This window comes from Oratosquilla oratoria, chromosome 12 (assembly GCF_046742065.1).
Source record: "Oratosquilla oratoria isolate Oo_2021 chromosome 12, ASM4674206v1, whole genome shotgun sequence".
NCBI lineage: Eukaryota > Metazoa > Arthropoda > Malacostraca > Stomatopoda > Squillidae > Oratosquilla > Oratosquilla oratoria.
In genome coordinates, this window is record NC_134788.1 from 8286813 (window position 1) to 8299621 (window position 12809).

Sequence of the window (12809 nt, forward strand, 5' to 3'; positions counted from 1 at the left end):
AATATTTTCCAGTTTGACCAATAGAACAAGAACTACAGTTTTTCCATGGGATGTTGTAGACACACCCTGCACTACTACAAGAGGACTTTTTAATGAGGAGTTCTTTCATAGCGTTGTTCTTAGAAATACCATTGACGATGAACGCCTTATCCCTTTAACGGGCAAGTGTCCTTTTCGGGTCTTGCAAATAAAGTTTTTTTTTTCCTACCGACATAGTCGACGGCCACTAATTTAGAAAACGCATGACGCAGGCAGCTACATTTGGCCTTTATGAAGTCTTTCTGTCAGATCATTGGCACCCGGAATCAAATCAAGAAAAGCAATTTATAGAACATAAAGAAATAATATATAAAATATGAATAGAAAAAGAAAACACAAGAAAACTAACTACGTCAGTAAGATATAAAGAAAACAAAAAGAATCCTCGAGGAGCTGTCGATATAAAGACTACAACTCCATACCTACATCTACATCATCTACCTCAAGTGAATTCAGCTTATACTACAACAGTAACAATTTAGAGTAAATTGATATGAAAATTGTACGTCTGCGAGTGTAATAAAAGATAAGAAATAGTTTAGGCCAATTCATTGTAAAATTTAAGCGGAGACGGTATCCTATGAGCATAGCTCCAAAAGACATACAGTAAACATACTTAAGGAATAATGTACCCAAGAGTAAATGGAGGTAAAACCGATTTTGTTTCTTAAAGTCTAAAAGAGATAAAATAAAATATGCTAAATACGCTTCTTCTTGGCAGATGTTTACATTATCGGCTGAGAAGAAACCTGCACAGCGAAGCTATAGCGGTAATCCCCTACCACACTCCTGGCCAAATGGCCACTTCCGGAAGGGAGTGTGTGGTTGGACATTCCGCATAAATCATCGGAAATTTAAAATTCCCGGCTCTGTGCAGGTGGCGCAAGCGTCTACAACCCCACCTCCCCCTCCCTATCCCCTCCCTTCTTACTCGGCTGCACGGATTGAGCCGTCACTTAGCATCGCGGAACCAGACGAGTCGGTCACTCAACAACCCACCTTCTTTTCATGCAGGTAAGTCTGGTTCCTGCTCGTGCTCGTGTTCTCGTAGGGAGCTCTACCTGTTCTCCTGCAGTTTTTCCCCTTCGGTGTTGTGTCCAGACACCTTTGGGACACCCCGTCTATGATTACCATTATTCTATTTTCAGACCAAACGCTTGTGTGTGGAATCCGGCTGCACAGCCAGGATCTCGTCAGACGGCCACCACGACCTCTGCTCCCGCCATACCCCTTGTTTCTCACAAGCTGGTGTGGTGTGCAAAGCGCGGGTTGAGGAGATTCGTGCTGCTCCTCCCAAAACCCGTTCCAAGCTAGCTGCCCTCGAACTCCTTCGGGAGGCATGGCGCAGAGCTCGGAAATTGAAATCCGCTGACGACCCCCCCCCCTAGTGTGGGCGGATCCGGCGTTAGGCGTGGAATTGGGCCTCGTTCGCCCTCGCCATCCGTCTCCCTATGTCTCCGAGACTTCCGTTGGTGCACAACCTGGGCCTCTCGGAGTACAAGGGGACGAGTCTGATGTTGCGGAGTATGGTGTCCCCGAGCGTCCTCAGGCCTCTCGGCAGCCCCATACATCCGACCATCAAGGGTCCTTAAAACCCTTACGGCTTGCTTTGTCAAGCACCCCCACGACCTCTGCTCCCGCCATACCCCTTGTTTCTCACAAAGCTGGCGTGGTGTGCAAAGCGCGGGTTGAGGAGATTCGTGCTGCTCCTCCCAAAACCCGTTCCAAGCTAGCTGCCCTCGAACTCCTTCGGGAGGCATGGCGCAGAGCTCGGAAATTGAAATCCGCTGACGACCCCCCCCCCCTAGTGTGGGCGGATCCGGCGTTAGGCGTGGAATTGGGCCTCGTTCACCCTCGCCATCCGTCTCCCTATGTCTCCGAGACTTCCGTTGGTGCACAACCTGGGCCTCTCGGAGTACAAGGGGACGAGTCTGATGTTGCGGAGTATGGTGTCCCCGAGCGTCCTCAGGCCTCTCGGCAGCCCCATACATCCGACCATCAAGGGTCCTTAAAACCCTTACGGCTTGCTTTGTCAAGCACCCCCACGAACTCGTCTTCCTCCCTAGTTCACTCGCGTGAACCCGGCAGGAAATCTCGCTCGAAAAAGAGGTCTGCCTCACCGAGACCCAGGACGCTCAGCTTGTCCCCACCCTCCACAGCCTCTCCCCCCAACTCACCCTCCCTTCCTCGCTCTCCTTTTCCTCGCCGTAAATCCCACAAGGGCAGGGAGCCGGAGGACGAAACGAGGGGAGAGGGAAACTCTGGCTGCCCAAGTGGCTGCCCTCCTTCCGTCCCTGATAGGCCCCGTCCTTGAATCGGCCCTATCACATTATCCGGCCTTTCAGGCCGCGCAAATCATAACGCACCCCTCTCCAGAGCAACCTCCTATTGAACCTACGGCTCTAGCCCCCCCTCCCACTCTCCCTCCTGGTCCTTCCCTCCGCCCCTCCGTGCCGGCGACAGGTATAGGACTAGAAGGCCCCTCTCAGGAGGAACCCCCCAATCAGACGTCCGTCGGGTTGGACGGGGTGGAGGACCACTACAGTTCTTCTTTACCTTATCCTCCTACCATGACGGACTCTATTGAGTTCCGCCCCTTCTCATGGTGTGACCTTCCCCGGTCCTGGGAGTACTCGTTTGGAGAAGGCCACAAGCTAGTGGCCTGGTCTCCCGACTACTCGCTACCGGAGGGCTGGAGGAGGAGAGATGACGTTATCCTAAAGTGGGCCAACGACGAGGAGGGGGCTAAGGTTCTATATAAGATTCGACCCCTCTCCGCCCCGGCCTCCACGCCCTCCAGGATTTCCACCTCTAACACTCTGGACGCATTAGGTGCTCTCCTGGAGAACCCTCGTTTAAACCCTGATGGGCATATGTTTGTCGACAGGTCGGGGGACTCGCCGGCGGTAGCACTCTCCCCAAACGCCTGGTTCCCGCAGGAGAAAGGGGAGAAGGCCTTAGACATCCCTGCTCTCTTCGAGCGGGCCCAAGACCAACCCAAGACGGTTCCTCCTCGACGGCATATCCCTTCATCATTCCCCGTCGTCCTGCCACCACCCTTCGCGCCGGAGGGCCTGCGCGATTGCTTATGGCACTCGGGCAGGGACCCCGCCCTCCCCCATCAACTTAGTGAACCGGAGGCTAAGTTGCTGACGACGGAGGCCTCGACCAGACAAGACCTTGCCTCTACCATCTCGACCGTCACGGCAATCGCGATGATGAGGAACTGGCTGACGACGCTCGCCACGAGCTTTGAGGACTTCCCGCGGGAAGAATTGAGGTGAGTGGGATATTTCAATCTATACAGAGGGTCCAGACCTGTCCTGGCGAGAGACGCTCAGGTAGCGTCTTCACCCAGGACGGAGCCTCTTGACTAGCGCCCGAGGACGAGGTCGTTCGGAAACGACCTCGGCCTCGCATATGTTATACGTTCTACAATTGAGCGATGTGACTTTATTACACCCTCCGGGGATCGGGATCCTTCTCGCCCTACTAATTTGATTCTCGTGTTTTCTGTATGCAGACACACCCTGGCGGCACTCTCTACCGTGGCAGAGGGTACAGCCAACATGGCGTCATCAGCCCTACCCCCAGCAGCGAGGGCCTTCACCGCGGCTCGTTTGGCAGCTCGTCAGTCTGCAACGCGGTCGGCCCCGGAGATAGCTCGCCGGGGCGTGGTGAGAGCAGCTCCCCTTTCCCGTGGTCTGTTCGACCAGGAAGCGACAGACCGCGTCTTCGCTACGGTCCCGACCGTCATCCAGATCCAACAACCCTCCCAACCTTCGGAGACACGCGATAGTGACCATCTCCGCTAGCACAGTTCTGGACTTCCTGTCTTGGCTAGCTGACACCACCAACAGGGCACCGGCGACGATCTCGGCTCACTCCGCAGCCCTCGCTGATCCACTCTGCTTCGGCATGAACATCAGAGTGCCACAAAGGGAGCGAAACCTTCTAATGAAGGGGATCATCGCCTCGAGAGAGCCTAGACGTCAGCCGGTCCTAGCCTGGTCCTTGCCTAGTGTTCTGCAGTACCTGACGTTCGAAGGGAACATCATGGAGGGGGAACACTTCCTTCAACGTGCCGTCTTTCTGCTCGCCCTGGCTACGGGTTATAGGGCGTCACAGCTGGCGGCGATCACCCGCCACCAGTCCTTCTCCAACCTGGAGGAGGACTGCTCTGCCCTAACTCTCGCTCCATCACCTACATTCCTAGCCAAGAATGAGCAGGCGGACGACATGATTGGCCCTATCAGAATACCATCCTTCCTGGAGGAAGGAAACCCACACCCGCTGTGCCCGGTCCGTGCGTTTAAAGACTACGTGGAACGCACGGAAGGGGTGTCCGAGGATCATCTCTTCTACAATTCGAAATCTCGGAACCCCCTAACCCCGAGGTCCCTGGCGCGTCTACTTTGCCGCATTATAGAGAAGGCCGACCCGGGCCATGCCCCCCACGCCCACAACATCAGAGGCCTCGCGGCATCGCTGGCATTTCTCCGCACCCACTCTGTGGAACGGGTGCAGGACCTCGGGGGCTGGGCATCAGCAACTTCCTTCAAGACACGGTATCTCTACCACTCGATCACCCCTGTCCCATGTGTCGCCATGGGAACGGCTCCACCCCTCTCTTCGCAAAAGAAGGGGGGCAAAGGGCGACCGAGGGGTAGGGGAAGGCCCAGGAACCGCTGAGCAAGATACAATATTCTACATAGAATTTATGCACTATGTAAATTGTACAATATTATTTTTATAAAAAATAAACAAATGAATATATATATATTGATATTGATATCGGTATAAGTACTTGATGCTTTTTGTCTCCCCTCTACTGAATGATAAGATGAATAGTCTCCCATACGAGACACACGTAATAACGGCTTGAGCCCTGTCCTCGACTACAATTTGGGCTTCACCTTCTCCTCCCACCTATCCTCGTCTCATGCTTAGCTTCGCTGTGCAGGTTTCTTCTCAGCCGATAATACTTCTTTGTCGCGGCTAGTGCCGCTTAAATTGTTTTTATCGGCTTAAGAAACCTGCACAGATTTAGGGTCCCTCCCTCCTCCCACAGGCGAAGCCTTCATTTCTCATTGAAGTGACGGCTCAATCCGTGCAGCCGAGTAAGAAGGGAGGGGATAGGGAGGGGGAGGTGGGGTTGTAGACGCTTGCGCCACCTGCACAGAGCCGGGAATTTTAAATTTCCGATGATTTATGCGGAATGTCCAACCACACTCCCTTCCGGAAGTGGCCATTTGGCCAGGAGTGTGGTAGGGGATTACCGCTATAGCTTCGCTGTGCAGGTTTCTTAAGCCGATAAAAACAATTTAAGCGGCACTAGCCGCGACAAAGAAGTAATTTATCGGAAAAAATCTCGAACTGGCAATTGTTCAATCAGTTGTCGTCATGGTCCAGTGATGCCACCTATATATATTAAGGAAAAGGTCTACATATTTTGTGGTTCATTTCAGGTTGTCAGATTTTACTAAATAATTATGATTAATTGACAGATATTTAAGACCCCAAGTCTAGTGGAAGTTTGTATTATTTAATTAAGTTACCCCTTAAAACACATCTTCTATGATGAACCTGAAGCCACCTACTAAACCTTCTCTGAGTTACACTCTGTGTTGGTAAACAAGTTCAAATTGTAGTAATAACCAAGCTGAACTTGATTTACAGTATCAGTAACAGGTTTGTATTGACACTGATTTTACCATGAGCGTAATGCATGTTGTGCAATAAATGATCTTTACTGGGCCAAAGCATGTTACGAATACAATGCTTGTCATATCTTGGTTAATTTTTATGTTTAATGTGGGAAAATTCTTGTGGAACTATTCTTCAGATAAAGCTATCGGCTCTGGCTGCTACATACCTTGAATATTTTTGTTTTTGATTGATAAATGTGTATTGACTTTCTTAAGATATCAACTTATGAATATGTAGTCAGCTTAGGTAAAAGCCCAATGAGCTTGGTACATTGTCATGTGGTACCTTGGGGGAACCCAGTGTGCCTATTTATCATGTTATTATCTGGTATATTATGGTTTATATACTATTGTTATTTATTATTTATAAATATGTACTGACATATAAAATCTAAACTTATAAATATGAAGTGAACAAAATTGTGATAGATTGCCTACTTCACAGGTATGCAAAGGCCCAATGTCCCCAGTATATTTCTTTTTTATGAATGTGAAATAAGTAACTTATATCAATTCTATTTTTTTTTCTTTTCTTTTTTTCTTTACTTTTCTATTGTGAACTTATGTCCATGCACCAGCCCAAATGTCCTAGGTTGCAGAAACATCCATGGCCTAAATGTCCTAGATTTGGGACATTTTGGCTGCATTCTGATATACCGCTTTTAGGTGATATCTTATTACAACTTATCACATTTCAGTTAAAACATCTTCACCTAGTCAAATATGAAATGTTAGGTATTTTATTAGTTGGGCAAATGTACGCGATTTAGCATTAGAAAATTAGATATTAATTTGATAAATTATAATATATAAATGTAATACTATATGTGATTTCCTTGGCCGATGTAAATAAAACACCTTGCTACAAGCAAATCTACTAATGAACGAAGCCGCTAGGATGCAGTTGAGACGCCATGTTTTTATCTGTCCAGTCCAGTCACTGTCAGTTAGATGATGGCTTTCACATCGTGGACCAGGTGTTCTCCAACTCCAGGTGACATTAAAAAGTGCTGTTACAAAGACAATAGGGTTTCCTTGGACATTATGAAAGAAGACGGGGTTCTACCATCATCTGTTAATTGCCCGAGGTACAATGATAATCAGGATGTCAGCATCCATGGCGACGACAATGACCTGGATAATCATTAGAATTTGAGGTATTGAATTACTAATAATAGGTTAGGCTATGCAGGTTAGTTAGATTAGGTTAGGTTAGAATAGACTAATTTATCATCCTTTTATTACTTTGATCTTGCTATCTATCAGAACAAATATGGCATATCTTTCAACCACTGTGACTTCATTAGTAAATCGGTTTTAGCAACTTTTTTGTTATTGATTTCTGCCAAGAAAATCACATATTACATTGATGTATTATAATTTACAAAATTAATAATTAATTTTCTATTGCTATATCACATAGGTGTGCACTTCTAAAAATTTACCAAATTTAATTGTATTTCATTAATACATTATAAGTTCATATTTACTTGATTCATAGTCTTGATGTAGACAAAGAATTTTAGGTTTCATTAGCAAATATTCATTTAATGCCAGTTAGTTTTCTCATATATGTATATATATACATATATATATATATATATATATATATATATATATATATATATATATATATAATGTGTTAAAAATCATTTCTATTTCTTATTCACTGGTAAGAACTGAACAAAGTGTCTCACTCGATATCACATGAACTGCTCAGACTTGGAATCCTCAATTGATCAGCACAATAGGTATCTAACAAAGTACGCAAGAATGAAATGGAGTATACTTTGTTAATTTAAAATAGTTTTCTGTGTTTTCTTGGTTAGTAATAAACACTTATAATATGTTCTGAAGCAAAGTAAATGACATATCAGGTGTTCAAATGGGTCTGTAAAAAAAAAAAAAATCAAAAATGTTGATTTACCCTTAGGCTACAGGCTAATAGAAAAATTTATTCCAGACGCTTTGTCACTTAATGTTGGTCTGGGAAATATATATATATATATGTATATAATATATATGTGTATATATATATATATATGTATATGTATATATGTATATATATATTTTTCCCATATATATATATGTATATATATATATATATATACATATATATATATAATATGTGTGTGTGTGTATATATATATATGTGTATATATATATCATATATATGTATATATATATATATCATATATATATGTATACATATATCATATATATATATATATATATATGTATATATATATATATATATATATATATATATATATATGCATAAATACATATATAATCATATATATATGTATATATATATATATATATGTATATATATATATATGTGTGTGTGTGTGTATTTACCTAGTTGTATTTTACGGGATGAGAGCTATGTTAGTAGTGACCTGTTTTTGCATCTCTCTGCATCCAGTTTGTTCTTAAAATCTTGTATAGTTTTGGCACTCACTGTTTCTCTGTTCAATTTGTTCCAGACATTAATCACTCTTTGTGGGAAGCTATTCTTTTTCATATCTCTTCTGTAACTGTCCTTTAGATTAGATTGGTATACTGCATAAATTCACTAGAATGCATAAATTCACTAGAATCAGTACAGAGAAGAATGACCAAAATGATACAAGGACTCGGAAATTTGCCTTACGAAGAGAGGCTTAGGCACCTAAATTTACACTCTCTGGAAAGACGCAGAGTGCGGGGTGATCTAATAGAAGTGTTCAAGTGGATCAAAGGCTATAACAAGGGTGATGCAAACAAGGTCATCATGATAAAACAACAGGGCAGGACTCGCAGTAATGGGTATAAACTGGACAAATTTAGATTTAAGAAGGAAATAGGCAAGAATTGGTTTACAAATAGGGTGGTCGATGAATGGAATAAACTTAGTAACCACGTAGTAAGCGCTGAAACTATCAGTTGTTTTAAAAAACGATTAGACTACTTTATGGATGGGGACGACAGGTGGTGATGGATACGGAGCTGCCTAGTGTAGGCCTTATGGTCTTTTGCAGTCTCCTTTATTTCTTATGTTCTTATGTTCTTATGTTCTTATGCATCAATTATTTTTAAATCACACTGTAGCATTCGAAGGAAAATTGTAGAATCTTCCCTAATAAAACATCATCCTAATTTTAATACCTCAAAAGGACAATGGCCCCCAGATTGTATTACGAAGCTAGCTGTAAACAAATTATTGTCAAAAGCGGTTGGACATAATAGCACTAACTGTCCTTCCGCGACCCGACTATTTCAAGGGCATGTAACCTGAGTCCCCCTACTTTGCCCCATCCCCCTTTTATGTACTACCTCACCACCCTATATAAACTTGCATCTTAACTTTCTGTAAGCATTCTGCTGAAGAGGACTACAGACAGTAGTCGAAATATACAGTTTCCCTTTATTTCCGTTATTATTTCTCCGTCAGTGGGTTTATAGTGAACTTTTATAAATGTGTTAAAACATACCATTTTCCAATTGTGTCCTCTCGTTTCTCTTCTGTCCCATTTTAATAAGTCATCTCTATCAAGAACATCCATTCCTCTCATAATTCTGTAAATAGTTATCAAATTACCTCTTTCTCTTCTCTGTTCCAGTGTTTAATTTATCCAAACTTTGTTTGTATATAAAAATTGAGAGTGTAGGTGCCATTTTTGTTGCTGCTCTTTGAATTCTTTCTAATATATTTATGTTTGTACCAGGTACCAATAGTGTTGCAGCATACTCCAATTTAGGTCTTATCAATGTCACTGATATTTTCTTTATCATTACTTCATCCATGTAGTCAAAGGCCACTTTCATTGATCTTAATAAGTTAAAAGTCTCTCCAATCAATTTATTGACATGTTTATCAGGTGTCAAGTCACTTGAGATAATTACTCCTAGGTCACTTTCTGAGTCAGCTTTTTGACTTCCATGGTACCAACTTTATATTGACCCGATATTCTATTTTTGCTTTTTCCAAATTCCATTATACTGCATTTCTTAATATTAAAGTTCACTTCACACTTCTGACTCTATATCCATATTTTGTCTAGGTGTGTGTGTGTACTGGGATGTGTGTGTATATATACATGTATATATATACATTATATATATATATATATATATATATATATATATATATATATATATATATATATATATATATATACATATATGTGTGTGTATTTACCTAGTTGTATTTTACGGGAAGGGGGGCTATGCTCGTGGGGTCCCGTCTTCATATCTCATTTTATCTAAACTATTTTTAAATTCATGTATTGTTTTTGCACACACCACTTTCTCATCTAACTTGTTCCAACTGTCTATTACTCTGTGAGGAAAGCTGTTCTTTTTCAAATCTCTTCTATAGCTGTCTTTATTTTCTTTCCGTGTCCTCTTGTATTTCTGTCATCCCATTTTATCAGATTCTCTCTGTCAGTAATTTCTATGCCTTTCATGATTCTGTAAATAGCTATCAAATCTCCTCTCTCTCTTCTTTGCTCTAGTGTCTGTAGTTCAAGTTTTTCTAGTCTCTCTTCATATGATAGTTTTGAGAGTGTTGGTGCCAATTTTGTAATTGCTCTTTGTATTCTTTCAAGTTTTTTTATACATTTTTTTTGTACTTGGTGACCATATCGTTGCTGCATATTCCAATCTTGGTCTTATCAGGGTGATTAGAATTTTCTTCACCATTTCTTCATCCAGGTATGTAAATGCCACTTTGATTGTTCTTATTAAATTATAAGTTTCTCCAAAAATCTTATTTATATGTTTCTCAGGTGACATATTATTCATAACAATGACTCCCAGGTCCTTCTCATTTTCTACTTTTTTTATTCCTTCTTCTCCCAATTTATATGCTCCTGTTATTCTGTTTTTGCTTTTCCAAATTCCATTATACTACACTTTTTTGTATTGAACTCCATCTCCCACTTCCTACTCCATTCCTGTACTTTATTTAGATCTCTCTGTAGTGATTCACAATCTTCTTCAGTTTTCACTCTTTTCAGTAGTTTTGCATCATCTGCAAAGAAGCTCATATAGCTTTCAATTCCTTCATCCATATCATTAATATATATAGCAAACATTATTGGGGCCAGAACTGTTCCCTGCGGAACACCGCTTATTACTTCATCCCATTTTAAGTGCTGGTTTCTTATCACTACAATCATTTTTCTTTCTTGCAAAATGTCTTCCATCCAATTTAGTAGTTTACCCTGTATTCCTCCTTCAGTTTCTATTTTCTTAAGCAACTTCTTATGTGGTACTTTGTCAAAAGCTTTCTTTAGGTCTAAAAATGCACAGTCCGCCCATCCATCTCTTTCTTGTATTATATCTATTAGCCTTGAATAGAAACATATTAAATTGGTGACGCATGATCGTCCTTGTCTGAATCCAAATTGCCTTGGGTTTAACACTTTTTTTTTTTTTTCTAAATATTTTACCCATCTACTTTTGATAATTCTTTCATAATTTTTTGTTATTGTACTTGTTAGAGAGACTGGTCTATAGTTGGTAGGTTCTTCTTTATTTCCTCCTTTATATATATAGGTACTATATTTGTTTTTTTCCAATCTTCTGGAACTTTACCTTCTTTCAGTATGCTATGTATTATGTCTGCCAGTTCATTCCTGCATTCTTTCAAAATCCAGTTTGCTATTTCATCTGGTCCATGCGATTTTCTGACATCATGATTACTCAAGTGTGTCAATATTTCATTCTTTGTTACATCTATTTCTTCCATAGGGGGGACTTTCTCTTTCCATTCGATCTCTTCAGGTTGTATGTTCTCCCTTATAAACACTGATTTAAAATGTTTGTTCATAATTTCCGCCATTTCCATTTCCTCTGTGTATTCAACTCCTTGTCTTAATTTCTCCAAATCTTGTTTGTTTTTCAGTTTGTTGTTTACAAATCTGTAGAATAGTTTTGGTTGATCTTTACACTTTTCTATGTTATCTTTTTCATATTTTCTCTTTTCCTCTCTGCACATTTGTACATATTCATTTCTATAACAGGTATATATTTTCCATTTTTCAGGTCTTCTGTCTTTTTTCCATCTGGTCCAGGCTTTGTCTCTTTTGACTTTTAACTCCCTACAACTTTTGTTGTACCAGCATTTTACATATTCTTTTTCTTGTTTTTGTCTTGGGACATACTTTTCCACTCCTTTTTTGTAAATTTTTGTCAAAATATTCCATTTCTCTTCTACTGTTGTTTCTTCTTTGTATATTTCTTCCCAGTTTTCCTTTTGAAAGAATTCTCTTATTCTATCAAAGTTTGTTTTTTCATACATCATTCTTCCTTTTCTATATTGTTCATTTCTTTTCATATATTTTTCTTCATTAAGTTCCAGTTCAATCAATATGTGGTCACTTTTACTTATTGGTGTTTTATATTCAATTTTGTCCACTATTCTAGGTTCGGATGTAATTATTAGGTCTAGTCTCGATGGATCTTCTTCATTTCTATACCTAGTGTTCTCCTGTATCCATTGTGTCATTGTATGGTCAGTAACCATCTCAAGTAGAGCGTTTCCCCATGAGCCGTCTCCACCCTTTACTGTCATTTCTTCCCAGCAGATTTCTTTGCAATTAAAGTCGCCGATCATAACTATTTTTCCTCCCTCTTCCATTATCTTGTTTAATGTTATCTTTGTGTCCTCTAACATAATTTTATGTTCACTCTCTTCCCATGAGGCTGTTTTCGGGGGCACATAATTTATCACAAACTTTCTGCTCTTCTTATCTCTGTCTTCTACTTCCATCATTATCATCTCTACTGTATTCTTTCCATATGTGACACACTTCACGTTTATATCCTTCTTAGTCAGGAACATAACTCCACCCCCTTCCTTTTTCACTCTGTTTCTAATCCAATAATCATATGCATCATGTCCTACACTGTTGGGTGGTAGTGGACCTTTTAATTTTGTTTCTACAATTCCCATTATGTCTGGTTCTTTTTCTTTCAAATAATCATTCAGCTCGTTCAATCCTGTTATTAATCCATCTATATTTGTGTAAGACACTCTTAGTTTTCTGCCACTTCCATTGTGTTCTCTGTTTC

At 41.1% G+C, this 12809-nt stretch overlaps 2 protein-coding genes across 2 annotated transcripts in view; both read left to right on the top strand.

Annotated features, from left to right (window-relative positions):
• Positions 1-2301: 2301 nt before the first annotated feature.
• LOC143030537 (uncharacterized) lies at positions 2302-3981 on the top strand. The gene is made up of 2 exons (XM_076193684.1): positions 2302-3319; positions 3563-3981. The coding sequence occupies exons 1-2, from the start codon at positions 2610-2612 to the stop codon at positions 3852-3854; spliced, it is 1002 nt and encodes a 333-aa protein (XP_076049799.1). The 5' UTR covers positions 2302-2609; the 3' UTR covers positions 3855-3981.
• A 1624-nt stretch (positions 3982-5605) lies between these two features.
• The window catches only part of LOC143030538 (BTB/POZ domain-containing protein 6-like), a 56867-nt gene continuing 49663 nt past the window's right edge, over positions 5606-12809 (top strand). Inside the window, exon 1 of the mRNA XM_076193685.1 lies at positions 5606-5730. The gene's annotated coding sequence lies outside the window, so the exon portion shown is untranslated. The remainder of the gene's footprint in view (positions 5731-12809) is intronic.